This window comes from Oryx dammah, unplaced genomic scaffold, assembly GCF_014754425.2.
Source record: "Oryx dammah isolate SB20612 unplaced genomic scaffold, SCBI_Odam_1.1 HiC_scaffold_23, whole genome shotgun sequence".
Taxonomy (NCBI): Eukaryota; Metazoa; Chordata; class Mammalia; order Artiodactyla; family Bovidae; genus Oryx; species Oryx dammah.
In genome coordinates, this window is record NW_024070207.1 from 69057934 (window position 1) to 69078986 (window position 21053).

Sequence of the window (21053 nt, forward strand, 5' to 3'; positions counted from 1 at the left end):
TAATTGGATGCTAAGACATTTTTATACATTTGAAATCTTGATTGGTAAGGTTTACGTAGTTCCTGTCAGTTGTAGCTAATCTTAGATTTATTGACCATATTCTTTCTGTTTATCAAAGATTAATGATATAATAATGGAACTAACAACTGGGATTTCATTGTTTTTGTTAAGTCTTATAAAATTGTTTTCACATTATTAATATATATGAATTTAATTTCTTCAAAGAAAACGGCCAGCTTTACCAACTTCCTTTTTCTAAATGATGTTTAGTGTTTTTAACAGTATAACTTTATAGAAAATGTGAAATGTGAGTGATTGACTAACTTATCTTGAATGTATGAAAGCATTGTACCCCCAATTTTTTTTTTTTTTTGGTGTATTCTCATGGAGAAATAGGTTGGTGTTTGAAAGCTTAGTTTGGTATTCATTGGGTTTTGTTTTATATGGTGTTGGAGCAAAGGGATTTTTTTCTGGGGCAAATGTATCTATCAGTGTTGTTTCTTTTTCCCTTGCCAGTGGTGTATGAATCAGCCACAGATACTTATAATTTATCTGCTTTTGAGATCCTTTTTGCAGTGTAATTTCAGTTTTACCATTGTTTTGGTGAATAAATAATTTTACACATGTTTATTGAATACCTTCTACCTACAAAGCATTGTACTCAATATAAGTGGGACAGAAGGAGGAATATGATACAGAATGTCAAGAATCTGGTAGAAAAGAAAAATAATACACAAGTAACTATAACATAAGGCAATTTGCTGTATGTGCCATGAGCTCTGTAGGATTTTAGATAACAAAGAAAGAATTTTTGAGTGGATGATGGGGTGATTTCATGAAGGCAGGAGCATTTGACTAATGCACATAGCTTGTAAATGAATATTAACATGACAGTCAGTGTGAAGTAGGAATCCTGAAATGACGGCTCTCCCACTGCCAAAGATTTTATCTTTATAAACTAGGAAAAATGATTCCATGGTAAATGGTTAATATCTAAACATTCCCATAAATGCTAGTTTAAGGTAAATATTTGTACTTTTGTAAAAAAATAATTTGTATATGATGGATAATTGCTACTTTTATGTTTTTAGGCCATGAATATTGTGGTTCCCTTCATGTTTAAATATGCTGTAGACAGCCTCAACCAGATGTCGGGAAACATGCTGAACCTGAGTGATGCACCAAATACAGTTGCAACCATGGCAACAGCAGTTCTGATTGGCTGTATGTGTGGTTCTTTAATCTGTCTACAGGTGTTGACTTTTTTCAAGAGGGTTTTATCATACTTGAGCATATGACCTTTTACCACAAACATAACTTAGCGTTTTGGATATTTGTGTTATGTGCAATTTTTTTTTGATATGTGATTTTTAAATGTTCTTTGTACTATATATTTTCAAAAAATTATATAATAAAAGTTTCTAAGTTCTAGAGAGCAATAACATGAAATAAGACATTAAATTCATAACAGCCACTTCTAATAGACTCCTTATAAGATATCTTTTTAGTAAGACTATAGTTATATTCTTGCTGTTGTTGTTAGCGTTAAACAGGAAATGGCTAAATAATGATATATGTGTATTAAATGTTTTTAAATTATATTCAGTAGCCATGACACAGATCTGCAATTTATAAAGAAAATAATGCTTTGTGTCCCCATGCCATAGAAAGGATACTCTGTGAGATTCAGACCTGAGTTGGGGCATGCTTAGTCAAAGCACTTGGATTTTTCAGGATATCAATTTTATCATTTGTTTCTTGGGGGAATTGAATTAGATCATAAAACCTCAACAGATACTGTGCATTTATCTATAATAAGACCTTATGGGCTCAGTTCAGTTCAGTTGCTCAGTCATGTCCGACTCTCTGCAACCCCATGGACTGCAGCACACTAGGCCTCCCTGTTCATCACCAACTCCCAGAGCCTACTCAAACTCATGTCCATTGAGTGGGTGATGCCATCCAACCATCTCATCCTCTTTCATCCCCTTCTCCTCCTTCCTTCAATCTTTCCCAGCATCAGGGTCTTTTGGGTTGCTATTTAGTAAAAGTATTTACTTGGAAAAAAAATCTTTCAACAGCTGGGACCTTATGGGGGTAAATAACAATGAAGGATTTTCATAGTGTGGAAAAATTAATACTCACTAGGCTAGATGTTTTCTAGGTTTCTTTTAGTCTAAGTATTCTGTGATATGCTCATTCATTGTACAAATATTTTCTGAGCCCTTGCTGTTTTTTGCACTGCAACAATTCTAATGTTTTTGCACCCTATTTTTTCTTGAATGTATTGTTAGATGGTGTATCAAGAGCAGGAGCTGCCTTTTTTAATGAAGTTCGTAATGCAGTATTTGGCAAGGTAGCCCAAAATTCAATCCGAAGAATCGCCAAAAATGTCTTTCTCCATCTTCACAACCTGGATCTGGCTTTCCACCTGAGCAGACAGACAGGAGCTTTATCAAAGGCTATTGACAGAGGGACAAGGGGTATCAGTTTTGTCCTGAGTGCTTTAGTATTTAATCTTCTTCCCATCATGTTTGAGGTGACTCTTGTCAGTGGTGTTTTGGTAGGTAAAACTTTTTTCATGACAACCTTTTATCATGCATTCTTGTTAGTAGATGTTTAGTACTTGAAGCTTTTGTACTGTTGCATGCTGATGATTTTAAAGCAAAATTCCATGATGCCAGAAGGATTATGCAGTTTAATTATTTTGCCACAAGCTTCAAGGGACTGTATCTAAAGTCCTTTATCATGTTGTTATTGTAAAGAGTTGTTCAGTTCTACACATAGATCAGTCATTTAGCTAATGCTTGCAGTTTTTTTGTTGTTAGCAGACATTATGGTATATGACTTGGGACTGGTATGCTCAGATTATCTAGGTTTCTTGCTATTCACCATTCATAACATTTTAGACATAATGATTCACCGTTTCATATTTTATAATTAAAAGTATGTGTATAACTTAAAGTTGGTTTTCTAAGGTATTTGTTTTCTTAGTTTTTCATATATATAACTTTATACCAACATATTTTTAATTAGAATCTTTGAGGTTTGCTATTATATATTATAAACTATTTGACAGGAATAATGACTAAGCTCATTTCTTTTTTGTCTTTTCCAGTATTATAGATGTGGTGCCCAGTTTGCCTTGGTGACCCTTGGGACACTTGGTGCATACACAGCATTCACAGTTGCCATCACACAGTGGAGGTAAGGTATTCCTCAGAGGTCAGTCAAGGTGAAGAAATTAGTTCTGCTTCTATAGCAGACATTCCATACCTATGCACATCTTTGTCTTACAGAACTAAATTTAGAATAGAAATGAACAAAGCAGATAATGATGCAGGCAATGCTGCCATAGACTCGCTGCTGAATTATGAAACTGTGAAGGTAATATGTTTAGTTTGACTTTTTCTTCCTTTCACACTGCACTAAGATATGTTCTGCCATTTAATATTATAGGTGCTGTAAGTTAGAGCTGCAGATTAGGATAGGATATCTTGGTATGATAAAATAATGGTACTTTATTGTTTATTTAATTAATTTATAAGTGGTGGTGACAGTATAGTTAGCATTTGATTCAGAATGCACACTGAGTTTTGACTCTATCCTTCATAGTGCCTAGTATAGTGCTTTTCACTAATTCTTTCATTTATTTGTTCATTTTTCCATTTAACAAATATTACTGAATGCCTCTTGTGTGCAAAGCACTATGCTAAGTCCAGTAATGAGGAGGGCAGTAAAATCAATGATTGCTGTTTAATCCTTGCCCTCCCAAAATTTGCTAAGCACTGGGAGAGATGCAAGTGATGACACAAGAAGGCATAATGTGGTGGGGGCAACGAAATTGTGAATTTAGAGAGTCTCAGGGGATCAAGGGAAGGCTTTGTGAAGGAAGTCCCTTGCCAGCTTTTATTGATCTGGATTTAAATTAACTAGGCATTCTTTAAATATTTTGGGGATGAATTTTATGGACTTTTAAAAATACTGTCCATAGTGGAAAACTGCAGGTGTACCATAGTCCAATGTATTGGAAGTTACTTTTTAAAATTTCCTGTGCAGTACAAAATTGTATCCATAGATGAAGTCTGATTCCAATTATACTTGTATGTAATTACTATTTTTGTGTATTTTGTAGTATTTTAATAATGAAAATTATGAAGCACAAAGATATGATGGATTTTTGAAGACATATGAAGCTGCTTCATTAAAAAGTACCTCTACTCTGGCTATGCTGAACTTTGGTCAAAGTGCTATTTTCAGTGTTGGCTTAACAGCCATAATGGTGCTCGCCAGTCAGGGAATTGTGGCAGGTAATAGATCTGTGGTTTTCAAGTTTGTCAGTGTTTTACTTAACCTTTATAAATAAATATTAATGAAAGGAATATGTGTTTTAGTCTTAAATATAAAGCATATTTATTAAGGTACTATAGCATCCTTGGAGTACTTTCATTTTTGTATCACAACATGTTTTCTTGATGGTATGTTGTTTTCTTTTGTTTAACGCTACAAATTTAGCACTAATTTTCTAATTGATTGGGATTGCTGTTTGTGGGGCTACAATCTGATTCTTTTAGGAGTAACATACATTTTAGCTTCTAATATTTCTAATTTCTCTTGTGGACCTAGAAGGAAGTGTAATTAACTTAGTGTTTAGTCCTAAGGACTAAAGTGCGAGCAGCCTTATTACTAGTAACCTTTTATCTATTAGCTGTTCATTTGTAAAACATTTCAAAAATAAATAATATCCTTACCTCTTTTCTGTTACTTGCTTGCTCAGCTAGGATTCTTTCATTCACTATGACCTTAATATATGGTTTATCATTCCCAATCATGATATCTGTTTGCTCCAATGTTTTAATTTATACTTTTAAAAAATTCTACTTTATATTATGCTAGTATCTTAGGAAGAAAGGAAAGATTTTCAGCCTTCCATTTCTGTCTTGCATTTTTAAACCATTCTTTCTGTTTTTTAAACCATTCTTTTTTCTTATATATATATCATGTGTATTGTATGGGTAGGCTTTTCCCATTCCAGTTAGCACATATCTAGTTCCCTATATTCCTAAATCATGGGTTAAAATGCTTTGGAATTAGAGTAGGTCTTACAGTTGCTGATTATGTATGTTTTCAACTGTATTCCACAGTAATAAACTGTAAACTTCTCTTAAACTGGAAAGTTCATGACATCTAAAGTATTTTTTTTCTCTACCAACTGCATATTAAGGTACCCTTACTGTTGGAGATTTAGTAATGGTGAATGGACTGCTTTTTCAGCTTTCATTACCTCTTAACTTTCTGGGAACTGTATACAGAGAGACTAGACAAGCACTTATAGATATGAACACCTTGTTTACTCTACTCAAGGTAGACACCCGAATTAAAGTAAGTAATGTATTTAATACCTTTTTAAAAGCATATAAGCATCATCCCATAATGGTATTATTCTGGGATAACAGTCTTATATCACCATGTTAGCAAACTAATTTTGTCTTTTGCAGGAATTGGGACTATAATGTGTATTAAAAGGCTGTTACAGCTTTTATTTCTATGTTTAGAAACCTTACAACATTAGCAAAGAATATTATACCTAGACACTAAATTTTGTTAACTTCAATTATTTGTACTTGCACTTGATTTACTTTTGCTAATAATGATACAATATGTTACTGCCTCTCCTTATATTCTCAACCTCCTTTCTCCCCTGCCCACCATCTCTCTTCCTCCCCAAAACAAATTGATCAGAAATCAGAGCATTCAAGATTTTGCCCTTAGCAGTGAAGGAAAAAACAGATCTTTAAAAGCATGCATAGAAGTGGTCTAACTCCACTTATAAACTTTCTCCTTCCCCATTATTTTCCTTTTTATCTCTGTGAATTAGAAAATTATCTGCATAGCAATACTCTAGGCGGTGTATAAAGTGGCTTTTTTTTTTTCTTCCCTGCTAGGACAAAGCGATGGCATCTCCCCTTCAGATCACACCACAGACAGCTACGGTGGCCTTTGATAATGTGCATTTTGAATACATTGAGGGGCAGAAAGTCCTTAATGGAATATCTTTTGAAGTCCCTGCAGGAAAGAAAGTTGCCATTGTAGGAGGTAGTGGGTCAGGGTGGGTAATTTAGTTGTTTATAAAATTTTGCATCATTGATTGATGATTCCCAATGTAATATTTTTTCTTTGTCATAATAAAATGATTACTGTAGTTTAAAATAGGGGTTCCTTAGTGCCAGTTGGAGCTATATAACCTTTCCTTGATTTCTATTTCAGGAAAAGCACAATAGTGAGGCTATTATTTCGCTTCTATGAGCCTCAAAAGGGTAACATTTACCTTGCTGGTCAAAATATACAAGATGTGAGCCTGGAAAGCCTTCGGAGGGCAGTGGGAGTGGTACCTCAGGTATTTAAAAAAGGAAAAAAACCTATTTGGGGGAACATTTGTTGGGTTGCTGAATCTTTTACTAGAATAATTTGGATCCAAGGAGTCAGTATATATTAGTTAAGTTGGAAGCATTAGGCCCTACAGGCCATATTCTGTTACCAAAAAACATGAATTTAAAAATCTTCATGATGGGAAGATTTTTTTTAAGCCTTAGGAAGTAAACATAACATAGAGGAAAGAGCTCAGACTGAAGTCAGACAGAACTGGATTCTAAGCCCAGCTTTAACCCTTATATGTTGTATAGTTGTGAGCCTCAGTTTCCTCATCTGTAAAATAAAGATACCATTTTTCTTATAGGACAGAATTAATATGGATTAGAGATATATGTGTAAAGCACCAAGTACAATGTCCCTCACATAACTGTTCATTAAATGAAAACTATTATTTGAGCAGTTTTTGACATAGTAAATCTATAAAAATCATAAAACAGTTTGGCTGCCAACTTCAAGTTGGTATGCCTTGTCCCCAAGTACCAAGCACAGTGCCTGACCCATAGTGAGCATTTAACAAGTATTTGCTGAGTGACTGTAGGGGGAAACAAGTTCAGAGTAATCTCTGAGAAGATAAGGAGATAGCCTTATAGGTTATAAGTTTTTCTTATGCTGAAAGCCAATAGAGAGACCTGGGACTTAGTTGTAGCATAGGTGGTTTAGTTGCTAAGTCGTGTTCAACTCTTTGCGACCCCATGGACCTGTAGCCTGCGAGACTTCTCTGTCCATGTTATATAGCTTGTAAAAGGTCCTCAACTGATCTGATGCATGCCACTCGGCCCTGTCCTCCCTTTCACTGAGAATCCCAAATTTGGAGTGCATGAGTCACCTAGGGAGATTATTGAAATTCCGACTCCCTTTCACACACTGTTTATGGGCCCCAGAAACCTGCATTTGTGAATATGCCTCCTAGGTGATTTTGATTTAGGTGATTTGTAGACTATATGTTGAATTATTTTGAAAAATAAAGCATTTTATTCACTAAGGAAAAATATACATCGTCAATAAATGAAAGAAAAGATGCTCATCCTCATTAGAAATCTTAGTAATTAAATCAGCAATGGTATACCACTTTTCACCTATCAGACCGGTAAAGATTTAAAAATTCATGATGTCTAGTTTGGGTTAGGCTATGTGAAATGGCCAGTCTCTTGCTGGAGGAAGCATACAGCTTTCCTGATGAGCAAATTGACAGTATATAACAAAAGTCTGAAAAATATTTAGTCTTTATTACAGTAATTCTGCCTCTAGGAAGTTTTAGTAAGGAAATAAACAGAGAAGTGAACAGATTTTTATATGCTAAGCTGTTCATTATAGTTTGTTTATAATAGCAGAAGTTAGGAACAATATAAATATGTTTATAAAGAGTATTGAGTATCATGGAAAAATACTCAGATACAAAGTTTGTTGAAAAAGAATTTCCAAACAAAATGTAATATCTCCATTTTATAACATTAAATAAATACATGTAACAGAAAAAAATTGGAGAAAATGCACCAACATGTTAATAGTAGTTATTGCTGGTTGGTGGGATTATGGATTATTTAATTAACTTTTATTTTACCATACCTTTTGTATTTTTAACATTTCCAGTTAGCATTTATTTTCAGTTTTTTCTAAATAGAAAATAATTTATAAGTATTTTCTCTTTGCAGAACTTTAAACTCATTGGATTGAACTATCACCTCCATACAAGAAAAGTTTATATTAGTATTAGGTGTAAAAGTTATTAAAATATGATTTGAAATAATATCTGTAACTCTAGGGCTGATTATGATATTAAAGAAGATCTTAATTAATTGAGTGTACTGGTTAATGTTAATCAAAAGAATCACTTTGTTTCATCTTACAACCATTGGATACTGAAAGAAAAGTGGGAGGTAGATACTCACATTAAGTAAATTAGCTTTAGTGTGCCATGTCAGAATAAATTGAAATATCAAATGAATGCTTGCAGTGAACTTTCTCCCCCCAAAAATCTATAATGCATAAATTCTTTGCTTTCTGTGTTTTAAGTCCAATTTAAAAGCTTCTGATATATTAATATATGAAATATATTCAATTTCATTAGTAATAAGAGAAATGCCAATTTAAACAAAAACCACATTTTACCCTTAAAAGTATCAACAATGAAAACTTATTAATATCTAGGGTTGTTGAGGATATGGGGACCTGGCACCCTCATACATTGTTGGTTGGAGTATGTGCTGTTGGAACGTTTTTAGAAGACAGTTGGGCCATACTATCCAAGGGTAAATGTATGCTTGTAACCCAACAGTCTGCTTCTAGGAATCCTTCTTACAGAAGGGTGTGTATAAGTCATTATACAATGATATTTTATTTCAACATTGTTTACAGTAGCAAAAGTTTTAATTAATATCCATCAGTATAGGAATAGATAAGATAAATATGATACATCCTTAGTATCACAAAACTGTTCAAAAGAATGAGGTAGGTTTCTGTTATTGACATGAACAATCCCCAGAATGTGTTAAGTGAAAAAAGCAACTTATATAGTATGGCCCCACTTTTGTTGGGAAAAAAGAAACGTGTATGTTTAAGCATATAAATATATCAGAAAAAGTTTGGAATGATATACAACAAATGGTTCATGATGATTAGCTCTGGGAAGGGAAATGAAGCAGGTATGAGGGATGATATTAATAAAAGACCCCTTTTATCACATTTTACTCTTTATGTCTTTACTGTTGTTTGAATTTGTAAAATATGAAACATGCATATCTATGTGTATATATATATAAATCTGGTCCAGGATGCTGTCCTCTTCCATAATACCATTTACTACAACCTCTTATATGGAAACATAAGTGCTTCACCTGAGGAAGTATATGCAGTGGCAAAATTAGCTGGACTCCATGATGCAATTCTTCGAATGCCACATGGATATGACACCCAAGTAGGGGAACGAGGACTCAAGCTTTCAGGTAATCAAAGATTTTAGACCTGGCCCTCACTTATATTCACCCTTCAAACTTTAATTTGTCAGAACCATTTACTAGAAAATGTAATGACAGAGTACAAACCTAATGCTTATCTAGTCTCTTTTGGCAAAATTCCCAGTTTCCTGTCTATCACTATAAACAATTCAACATGCTAGAAGTAACTGTTCTGAAATCATGCAGGTCTCTCTTTTTTTTTTTTTTCACTCACAGCTGCAAACACTGTAAGTGCTTAATAGTAAGTTACTAATACATGGTGAGATCAGTGTTAACTTATTATCTTAAAGGAAAGCCAAGATCATTATTCACATGGGAAAGAAGTAAGAGTAGAGACAAGTAATTTGATAGTAAATAGTATATCTTCTCATAGCTCAGCTGGTAAAGAATCTTCCTGCAATGCAGGAGACCCCAGTTCAATTCCTTGCCCACTCCAGTGTTCATGTGCTTCCCTGGTGGCTCAGATGGTAAAGCATCCACCTGCAGTGTGGGAGACCTGGATTTGATCCCTGGGTTGGGAAGATCATGGAGGAGGGCATGGGAACCCACTCCAGTATTCTTGCCTGGAGAATCCCCATGGACAGAGGAGCCTGGCGTGCTACAGCCCATGGGGTTGCAAAGAGTTGGACACAACTGAGCAACTAAGCACAGCACAATGTATCTCCTCATAATTTCTTAGATTATTATGGAATGTTTTTGATAACTTTAGATTTCCTTATACTTGGTATATTTCCTTATAGCCAGCTTCATTTTCCTGTCTTTTGGTTCAGTGACCAAGTAAATTTTAGGGCTTCTGAATTTTAAGTGTTTAATTATGAGATGATTATTAAGTTTTATAATGGATTATCCTAAAACGACTGAATTTTCTTGAGGATTCAGAAAAATGTTTCTTTGCCCTGAATTATTTGAATTCTGAAAGTATGGTGATAACTAGTGCCTGAAAGTATTAATGTAACTTATATAAACATGCTACACTCTTTGCATTTACTCTTCATTCTAGTTTAGTTTGGGGGGGGAGCTTTATAGATTAGGAATGAGGGTAAGAAAAAGAGAATGAAGAATATCTACATGAATTTTAATGAATCTTATTTCTCATTATAAACTGGTATCACAACATTGACTAGGTACATACTGTGTGCAAGCACCTTGCAAGAATACTGGAGTGGGTAGCCATTCACTTCTCCAGGGGATCTTCCCAACTCAGGGATCAAACCCTGGTCTCCTGCATTGCAGGCAAATTCTTTACTGTCTGAGCCACCAAGGAATCTTTTATACTTCCAACCAAAGTTTTATGTAATTTTGATGGCCTTAGACCTATGAGAGTCCCAATGAAGAAACAAAGGTTGCTTTATTTTCTTTAGAGTATGTTTAGGAATAATTGTGGGTTCATACATTGTGAAAGAAAAAGCAATGGACTGGGAATTAGTCGAGTCTTGTTCAGATTCTGCCAGAACCTGCTCTGTGATCTCGAGCAAATCACTTAACTTTTCTGGGCCTCTGTAGTCTTTCTGTTTTAAAATTCTGCTATGCTAGAGCCCTATAGCAAAGAGCTAAGGTGAAATAAGAGGTCCTAGGATACAGCCTTAACATTGAAGAGTGCTGTGAAAATAATAGCTTTCTGTAAAAAAAAAAAAATCTTTCAGAATACTGGCTAAATGGTACTTTGTTATATTAAGAAATAAATTTAGATATTCATAGTTTCATGTCTTTAAGTTTTCAGACTTCATATATTGAATTTGTTTTTGGCTTTGTGGATTCTGTCATATTGGAATTTTTCTACCTGAAGTCATTGTTCATTGGGAGTAATATAAAGTACATATAAAATAATGTATGTCATGAGCATATTTTTGGTGAGAGAAGTAATTCTAGAATCAAAATTGTCACCTCCCCTCTTTGTTCTTTTCACCTGCCATGAAGTCAGAATCCAGAATTACATTAATGTTCCAGGGAATATAGTTTGTCAAGGGATATTATATATGAACATAGACTCTTAAAACGGGATAAAATGAACAATAATCAAGAGTAAAACTAAATATTGAAGGTATTACTTGGTGGTTATGATTAATGGAAATACTAGAAATATAAAATATGTCTATGTTATACTGTCTTAAAATTTTCTTTACCAGGAGGAGAAAAGCAAAGAGTAGCAATTGCAAGAGCCATTTTGAAGAACCCCCCAGTCATTCTCTATGATGAAGCTACTTCATCATTAGATTCAATTACTGAAGAGGTAAATGATGGTGAAAACATAAAACTCTTCAATTCTCATTGCTTAACTTTTTTCCATGGAAATTTCAGTAAGTAGCTACATTCTTTCATATTTTGAATGAGCTTCAAAAGGAGGTGCTTAGCCCTTTTCTCCGATAAAGGAAGTATTGATAGTAAGAATGCCAGGTTGCATTACATTATCACATATTTTAAGTCTGTTTGCAAATATATCTCCTTTTGAAACTATGTGGCACCTTTTGTTCTTATTGTATAATGTTTGCATCTTGCAAAGCTCTGGGAATCACCTAATCTGCCACATAACACATGTTGAAACAAGTCATGTAAATGGTTCTGACACAGTACATACCAGAAAAACTTTCACTTATCATGGAGCAACTCACTAAGGTGCAAACTTGGCACACACAGCCTACAGTGCTGGTACCAATTTATGTTTATTTTACAAGTGTTGTGAAGCTCTAAGATGTTATGAAATCGATGTCATGGTACTACCCAGAAACCACAGTAGACTTCATAACATCTTTGTATTAGACTAAAGACTTGACAGCAATCATAATATCATAAATGAATCCGCTTAATCTAGAACTGAAGATTGTGTCCATGGGATTTCCCAAGGAAGAATATTGGAGTGGGTTGCCATTTCCTTCTCCAAGTACTGAAGATAAGAGTGATGTAATTTGTCAGTTGCCTCCATTCACTACATTTTACTTGAATATATAGTAAAATCATGTTGTTGAAGGATAGGGCTGAATTCAGCTTCACAACATGTATGACATATATTGATATTTGCATATGGAGTTAAGGTTCAGGGGATACTAGTTGTTCTGCCATATGTTTAAAACAGCTTAGTCTCTAAGTCAGTTGCTTAGCATGAGGATTTGTTCTGTTTATTTAAAAATTTTGAAATTTTATTTATATATTTTTTAATGGAATGACTTTTCTAAAAATTAATTACTTATTTTTGGCTGCACTGGGTCTTTGTTGTGATGTGCAGGCTTTCACTAGTTGTGGCAAGCAGGTGCTGCTCTTCAGTGTGGTGCTCGGGCTTCTCTTATTGTGGAGCATAGGCTCTAGGTGCATGGGCTCCGTAATTGCAGCTCACAGGTCCTAGAGCTCAGTATTTGTGGCATGCAGGCTCAGTAGTTGTAGTGCACAGGCTTAGTTGCCCCATGGCATGTGAAATCTTCCTGGACCAGGAGTCAAACCAATGTCTCCTGCATTGGTAGGCAAATTCCTATCCACTGTACCACCAGGGACATCTGACATTTTATTTTAAATATAGCATTGTGTACATGTCAATCCCAAACTCCCAATCTAACCCTCCCCCTATTCTGCATATAAATATCATATGATGTTTATCTTTCTCTGACTTACTTCACTTAGTATGATAATCTTCAGGTTCATCCACGTTGCTGAAAATGGCATTATTTCATTCTTTTTAGTGGCTGAATGATAATCCATTGTATATATATACCATATCTTCTTTATCCATTCATCTGTCAATAGACATTTAGGCTGCTTCAGGCCATGACTGTTGTGTAAACAGTGCCATAATGAACACTGGAGTGCATATATCCTTTTGAACCATTTTATGTTTCAAAGGAGTGAGATGGCTAGATCATATTGTAGCTCTGTTCTTAGGTTTTGAGGGAACCTCTATCTTGTTGACCATAGTGACTGTACTCTTTTACATTCCTACCAGCAGTGTAGGAAGATTCTCCTTTCACCACACTCTCTCCAGCATTTATTGTTTCTAGACGTTTGATGATCATTCTAACTATTGTGAGGTGATACCTCATTGTAGTTTTGATTTGTGTAATTAGTGATGTCAAGAATCTTTTCATGTGCCTCTTGGCCATCAGTGTGTCTCCTTTGTAGAAATGTCTCTTTATGTCTTCTGTCCATTTTTTGATTGTTTGTTTTTGATATTGAGCTGCATGAGCTGTTTGTAAATTTTGGAGACTAATCCCTTGTCAGTAACATCATTTGCAAATATCTTCTGTGGGTTGTCTTTTCATTTTGTTTATGGTTTCCTTTGTTGTGCAAAAGCTTTTGTGTTTAGTTAGGTTTCATTTATTTTTGTTTTTATTTCTATTACTCTGTGAGATGGATCAAAAGAGAGATTGCTGCAATTTGTGTCAGCATGTTCTGCTTATGTTTTCCTCTAAGAGTTTTATAGTATCTGATCTTAAATTTGGGTCTTTAATCCATTTTGAGTTTATTTTTATGTATGGTATTAAAGAATGTTCTAATTTCATTTTTTTACATATAGCTGTCCAATTTTCCCAGCACCATTTATTGAAGAGGCTGTCTTTGCCCCATTGTATGTTCTTGCCTCCTTTGTCAAAAATAAGGTATCCATAGATGCATGGGTTTATCTCTGGGTTCTCTGTCTTGTTCCTTTGGTCTATATTTCTGTTTTTGTGCCAGTACCATAACTGTTTTGATGACTGTAGCTTTGTAGTATAGTCTGAAGCCAGGGAGCCCAGTTTCTCAAGCTCCATTTTTCTTTCTCAAGTTAGCTTAGTCTATTCAGGGTTTTTTCTGGCTCTATACAAATTTTAAGATTTTTTTTGTCTAATTCTACGAAAAATGCCATTGATAATTTGATAGGGCTTGCACAGAATCTCTAGATTGCCTTGGGTAGTATAATCATTTTGAAAATATTCTTTCAATCCAAGAACTTGATCTGTTTTTGTCATCTTTTATTTCCTTCATCATTATAATTTTCTGCATATAGGTCTTTTGCCTTCTTAGGTATGTTTATTCCTAGGTATTCTTTTTTTACAGTGGCAAATGGGATTGTTACCTTAATTTCTTTTTCTGATCTTTCATTGTTAGTATATAGGAATGCAAGAGATTTCTATATTCTGCAACTTGCCTAAATTCTTTGATTAGCTCTAGTAGTTTTCTGATTGCATCTTTAGGATTTTCAATGTATAGAATCATGTTATCTGCAAACAGTGACAGTTTTACTTCTTTTTCCATTTGGATTCCTTTTATTTATTTTTCTTCTCTGATTGCCATGGCTTGAACTTCCAAATAATGGAATAATTCAGTAATTATTGAATAATAATGGTGAATGTGGACACCTTTGTCTTGTTCCTGATCTTAACAGAAATGCTTTCAGTTTTTCACCATTGAGAATGTTTGCTCTGAGTTTGTCATATATGGCCTTTATTGTGTTGAGGATATGTTCCCCCTATGCTCATTTTCTGGAGAGTTTTTTTTTTTAATCATAAATGGGTATTGAATTTTGTGAAAATCTTTATCTGCATCTATTGAGATGACCATATGGTTTTTATTCTTCAGTTTGTTAATATGGTGTATCACAGTGATTGATTTGCATATATTGAAGAATCCTTAAATCACTGAGATAAATTCAACTTGATCATGTTATATGGTCCTTTCAATATGTTGTTGGATTAGGTTTGCTAGTATTTTGTTGGGAATTTAGGGATGTATTTTCATCAGTGATACTGGCCTGTAATTTTCTTTTTTTGTGGTATGTTTGTCTGGTTTTGGTATCAGGATGATGGTGCCTTGTAGAATGAGCTTGAGGGTGTTCCTCCCTCTACAATTTTTTGAAAGATTTTGAGAAGGATAGATGTTAGCTTTTCTCTAAATATTTAATAGAATTCACCTGTGAAGCCATCTGGCCCTGGGCTTTTGTTTGTTAGAATATGTTTAATCACAGTTTAAATTTCAGTGCTTGTGATTGGTCTGTTCATATTTTCTATTTTTTCCTGGTTCAATCTTGGAAGGTTATACTTTTCTAAGAATTTGTCCATTTCTTCCATGTTGTCCATTTTATTGGCATATAGTTGCTTATAGTAGTTTCTTATGATCTTTTGTGTTTCTGTAGTGTTGTAACTTATTTTTCATTTCTAATGTTATTGATTCAAATCTTCCTTTTTTTCTGATGAGTCTTGCTAAAGGTTTATCAATTTTGTTGATCACTCAAAGAACTAACTAACTTTTAGTTTCATTGATCTTTGTTACTGTTTTCTTCATTTCTATTTCATTTATTTCTGCTCTGATCTTTATGATTTTCCTTCTACTACTTAAGAGTATTTTGTTATTCTTTCTCTAGTTGCTTTAGGTGTAAGGTTAGGTTGTTTATTTGATATTTTTCTTGTATCTTGAAGTAGGATTGAATTGCTGTGTAAACTTCTCTCTCTGAACTGCTTTTACTGTATCCCAAAGGTTTTGGGTCATCATGTCTTCATTGTCATTTGTTTCTAGATATTGTTTGGTTTCCTTTTTTATTTGAAGAGTGACCTCTTGGTTATTTAATAACATGTATTTTAGCCTCTGGGTGTTTTCGTTCTTTACAGGTTTTTATTTTTCTTTTTGTAATTGATTTCTAATCTCATAGTGTGGTCAGAAAAGATGCTTGATATGATTTCAGTTTTCTCAAATTTACTGAGGCTTGATTTGTGGCCCAAAATGTGATCTAACCTGAAGAATGTTCCTTGTGCACTTAAGAGGAAAGTATTTTCTGCTGCTTTCAGGTGGAATGTCATGTAAATCTGTTAAGTCTGTCTTGAAGCTTGTATTTTCTTATTAATTTTCTGTCTGGATGTTCTGCCCACTGATGAAAGTGGGGTGTTAAAGTCCCCCCACTATTATTGTGTTACTGTTATTTGTCCTTTTTATGGCTCTTAGTATTTGCCTTATATATTGTGGTGCTCCTATATTGGATGCATATATATTTATAATTATTATGTATTCTTCTTGGATTGATTCCTTGATCACTATGTAGTGTCCTTCTTTGTCTCTTGTAATAGTCTTTATTTTACAGTCTGCTTCTTCTGATAGGAGTATGGCTACTCCAGCTTTCTTTTGATTTTTATTTGCATGGAATACCTTTTTCCATCCCCTTACTTTCAGTCTGTATGTGTTTCTAGGTCTGAAATTGGTCTCTCACAAACATATGGAGTGGTCTTATTTTTGTATCTGTTCAGCCAGTCTATGTCTTTTGGTTGGAGCATTTAATCCATTCATATTTGAGGTTATTATCAATATATATATCCTTAATTGCCATTTGTTCACTGTTTTGATTGTTTCGGATTTTTTTTTGTAGGTCTTTTTTCTTTTCTTCCTCTTTTGTTCTCTTGTGAATTGATGACTAACTTTAGTGTTGTGTTTGGATTCCTTTTTGTATGTGTATCTGTAAATATTTTAGATTTGTGGCATGCAGTTACCATGAGGTTTGGGCATATGTGTCATGCTCAGTGCTTCAGTTGTATACAACTTTTTGTGATCCCATGGACTGTAGCCCACTAGACTCCTCTGTCCATGGGATTCTCCAAACAGAAATACTGGAGTGTGTTGCCATTTCCTTCTCCAGGGATTTTTCCAACCCAGGGACTGAGCCCAAGTCTCTTGTGTCTCCTGCATTGTAGATGGATTCTTTACTGTTGTGCCACCAGGGAAGCCTGGTTTTGATAAAGCAGTCTTTATATTAGCAAGATTGTTTTAAGTTTTGGGTCTTTTAATTTCAAATTTGTTCCCAATACCCTGCATTTGTGCTCTCCTCTTCTCACAGTTGCTGGCTTTGATATCATATTTTTGTGTATATTGTTTCCTTCCTTTAATGTATATTTGCCTTTACGAGTGAGTTTTTCCATTCCTAATTTTCCTGTTTCTATTTGTGGCCTTTTCTTTTCTGCTTAGAGAAGTAACTTAAGTAATTGTTGCAAAGCCAGTCTAGTGATATTGAATTCTCTTAGCTTTAACTTTTCTGCAAAGCTTTTGATTTCTCCATCAAATGTGAATGAGAACCTTGCTGGGTAGAGTAGTCTTGGTTGTAGGTTATTCCCTTTCATCGCTTTAAATATATTGTGCCACTCCCTTCTGACCTCCAGAGTTTCTGTTGAGAAATAAGCTGATAACCTTAAAGAGTTCCCTTGTATGTTATTTGTTGCTTTTAGTATTTTTTTGTCTTTAATTTTTGTCAAGTTGAATACTATGTGTCTCAGTATATCCCTCCTTGGTTTATCCTGCCTGGGACTCCCTGTACTTCCTGGACTTGGATGACTGTTTCCTTTCCCATGTCAGGAAAGTTTTCAGCTATTGTCTCTTGAAAATGTTTTCTCACGTCCTTTTTCTCTCTTGTCCTTCTGGGACTCCTATAATGTGAATATTGTTACATTTAATATTGGCCCAGAAGTCTGTTAGACTGACTTCATTTCTTTTCATTTTTTTTTCTTTATTCTGTTCCACATCAGTGATTTCTACCATTCTGTCTTTCTGGTCACTTATCTGTTCTTCTGCCTCAGTTATTCTGCTGTTGATTCTTTCCAATGTATTTTTCATTTCAGTTATTGTATTATTCATCTCTGTTCTTTAGTTCCTCTGTTCTTTGTTAAACCTTTCTTGCATTTTCTCAATCTTTGGTCTTTTTTTTTCTCAAGATCTTGGATCATCTTCACTATAATTTCTGAGTTATTTTTCCAATAGGTATCTATCTCCACTTAGTTTTTCTTCTGGGGTTTTATCTTGTTCTCTCATCTAGGACATATTCCTCTGCCATCTCATTTTATCTAACTTTCTGTGATTGTGGTTTCTGTTCTGCAAGCTGCAGGATTGTAGTTCATCTTGCTTCTGCTCTCTGGTGGATACGGCTGTCTAAGGAGCTTGTGTAGGCTTCCTGGTGGGAGGGGCTGGTTCCTGCCCTGTGGTGAGTGGATCTGGTGGGCAGGGCCATGCTCATGGAGACTTGAAGCCACTTGTCTGTGGTGGGGTGGGGTTAATGGTGGCCTCCCGGTAGGCTCATGTCAATGAGTACTCCACAGATCTGCCACTGCCAGTGTCTTTATCCCCATAGTGAACCACAGCTGCCACCTGCCTCTGCAGGAGACGCTCTAGTATTAGCAGATAGGTCTTGCATAGTATCTTATGAAGTCACTGCTTTTTTATCCCGGGTCCTGGTGCACACACAACTTTGTGTCTGTCTTCCAAGAGTGGCATTTCTGCTTTCCCCATCTCTTTGGAACTAGGCTGGGAAGCCTGGCGTGAAACTTAGGACTTTCACTCCTATGGAAGAACTTCTGTGGTATAATTTTTATCATGTTGTGTGCCTCCTACCATCTTGTTGTGTTCTTTGCCTTTGGATGTAGGGTATCTTTTTTGCTAGGTTCAATTTTTTTTTTTTTTTTGCCTTTGGTTGTTCAGCAGTTGGTTGTGATTTTGGTGTTTATGTAAGAGTGAGCTCATGTCTTTCTACTCTGCCATCTTGAGCTAATCTGACAATTTGTTATATTTAAAGAGAAACTTAAGCTGCATTAGACCCCATTCATGAGCAGACTAGGAATCTGCTTACAAGAACTTTAAATCTAAAAATATGTCATCCACATTTATCGCAAATTCGGAGTCCCCCCAATAGTCATTATTTGAGTCACATACCTTTATTATCTCAAGGAGCATAACCCATTAATTGCCAGCAGAGAAGAGGGATTGAGTTATCAGAAGATTTAGTAAATTTGAATCGACCTTTTAAAAAGGTCCAGAGCATCATTAGGATAGCAGTTTAAGTTCTTGAGTGTAAGATAGAGGAGTTGCCTCAAGCATGATAGTTTTTCTTAGAAGATTTTCAGTCTGCACTTGATTTTCAGTCTGCCATAATAAAGTTTAAGGTCTTCTTTTCCTGGGTAACCATCTACTCAGGTAATTCTATTACTTTAATAAATATAGTGATTAGAGATACCTATAGGAAGACATTGGTCCTATCCTCATCCCCCATGTTGCTATTTCCATCTAGCTAGTTGTACTTAGACCCAGGTTTCCAAGTATAGCTGAATATATATATACAGCTGCCTTACTTTTTTGTTATTTTTGTTTTGTGGCTAAGTCATGTCTCTTTTGTGATGCCATGGATTGTAGCCCACCAGGCTCTTCTGTCTGAGGGATTTCCCAGGCAAGAATTCTGGAGTGGGTTACCATTTACTTCTTCAGGGAATTGTGCCAACCCAGGTGTCAAACCTGTGTCTCCTGCCTTGCAGGTAGATTCTTTACCACTGAGGCACCAGGGAAGCCCTCTCTTACATTTTACAGACAGTAAGCAAAAAAAAAAGTGTATTTTCCAGAATACCTTAAGAAGTCAGAATACTTCTGAAAAAGAAGTTTCTTCAACTTAAACATGAACAGTTGTCCTTGTCAATCTTTCTGTCCTCTGAGTTAGAACTAAGGAAAAGCAAATGCTCCTGTGCTCTTTGAGTCTTCTATCTTTTCTTGATTTTTTTTAAATTTCTCTGCATCCTATCACTTGGTTGCCTCCTTATTTTGTTTTTGCTCTCATTGGTCAGATAACATCATATCTGGCTATGCTCCTGCCATCAGTGGATTCATTTTTATTTATTTGTTTTTAAGTATGGGAAATATCCACCTTATCCCAACTAATTTAAAGAAGTGGTTGCCTATCTTAAATTAACTTTTTCCATGATAATGTGGTCATATTTGCATTCCCTCTTTGATTGATTTATTCTCTTCTTTGTAACTGTTAGATTGGGTAGAATATTTGGTAGTGGTATAAAGTTTATATAACAAAATTAACTGGTATTGTATATGTTCTTTTAAGAAATATATGGTTCTTTTAGTTTACATTTACCTAATAGATAAATCTACCCCCCCCCCCTTACTGTTCTTGTTGTCAAACTTGCAGACTATTCTTGGTGCCATGAGGGATGCAGTGAAACATAGAACTTCTATTTTCATTGCACATAGATTGTCAACAGTGGTTGATGCGGATGAAATTATTGTCTTGAACCAGGTAAGATATTTAACTTTAAGTTCAGTATTTGAAGTACATTAGAAATTGTTACAAACACAAGCAACTTACATTGTTTCTAAAGAAATTTTTAGAATTTGTGTTCTTTGAATAAGATTGAATCCTGATAGGATTCCATTTTTACCTCCATTGATAGGAACAACCTATGCCACTTAAAAAAATGAATAAAATGTATTAATTCACTCTTTTTTTTTTTGCTGAGACATGCAGAGAGTTTTTATTTATCACATTTGTTAATACTTAAAGTTTTACTTGTAGAACAGAGTCACCAATAGAAGAGCAGGCTGTTAGTAGGTATTAGTAGGGTTCAGTCAGGGATCTAGCATAGCATCTAGGAAGTACACAGGAGGAGGTTCAATAGGGAGGTGCTTCAGTAGAGAGGGGTCATAGCTCTCAAATGCCAACTTTTGGTACAGTAAGCTGTCAGTCACTGTTTATTTAGAAGCTTTGGTTGGTTGATACACTACATATTTTTCAATTAAGGATTACTTCTGTTGTTGTTTTTTGTTTGTTTTTAAAAATTTTTTTCAGTTATCTTTAGAGGTTAGGTGTTGGGGCCCATCCCCCAACAACAGAATAGTATTCTTATTAGAAGTTCCTAAGACCGGCAATTCCAGCATGTGAAGTGTGATAGGACATAGCCAGGAAGA

The 21053-nt window shown here is 34.9% G+C and overlaps 1 protein-coding gene and 1 long non-coding RNA gene across 2 annotated transcripts in view; one reads left to right on the top strand and one right to left on the bottom strand.

Annotated features, from left to right (window-relative positions):
• ABCB7 (ATP binding cassette subfamily B member 7) overlaps positions 1–21053 on the top strand; it is a 140884-nt gene that overhangs the window by 109807 nt on the left and 10024 nt on the right. The window contains exons 5-15 of the mRNA XM_040265648.1: positions 1092–1224; positions 2295–2563; positions 3119–3207; positions 3300–3387; positions 4136–4310; positions 5225–5382; positions 5946–6109; positions 6268–6397; positions 9203–9374; positions 11513–11616; positions 20278–20385. Coding sequence (XP_040121582.1) covers positions 1092–1224; positions 2295–2563; positions 3119–3207; positions 3300–3387; positions 4136–4310; positions 5225–5382; positions 5946–6109; positions 6268–6397; positions 9203–9374; positions 11513–11616; positions 20278–20385 — 1590 coding nt within the window. The remainder of the gene's footprint in view (positions 1–1091; positions 1225–2294; positions 2564–3118; positions 3208–3299; positions 3388–4135; positions 4311–5224; positions 5383–5945; positions 6110–6267; positions 6398–9202; positions 9375–11512; positions 11617–20277; positions 20386–21053) is intronic.
• Positions 459–21018, bottom strand: LOC120881955. Its single transcript, XR_005725367.1, has 3 exons — positions 20893–21018; positions 3407–3411; positions 459–470 (listed from the first exon to the last, which is right to left on the bottom strand). It is a non-coding gene; the product is annotated as an uncharacterized LOC120881955 (long non-coding RNA).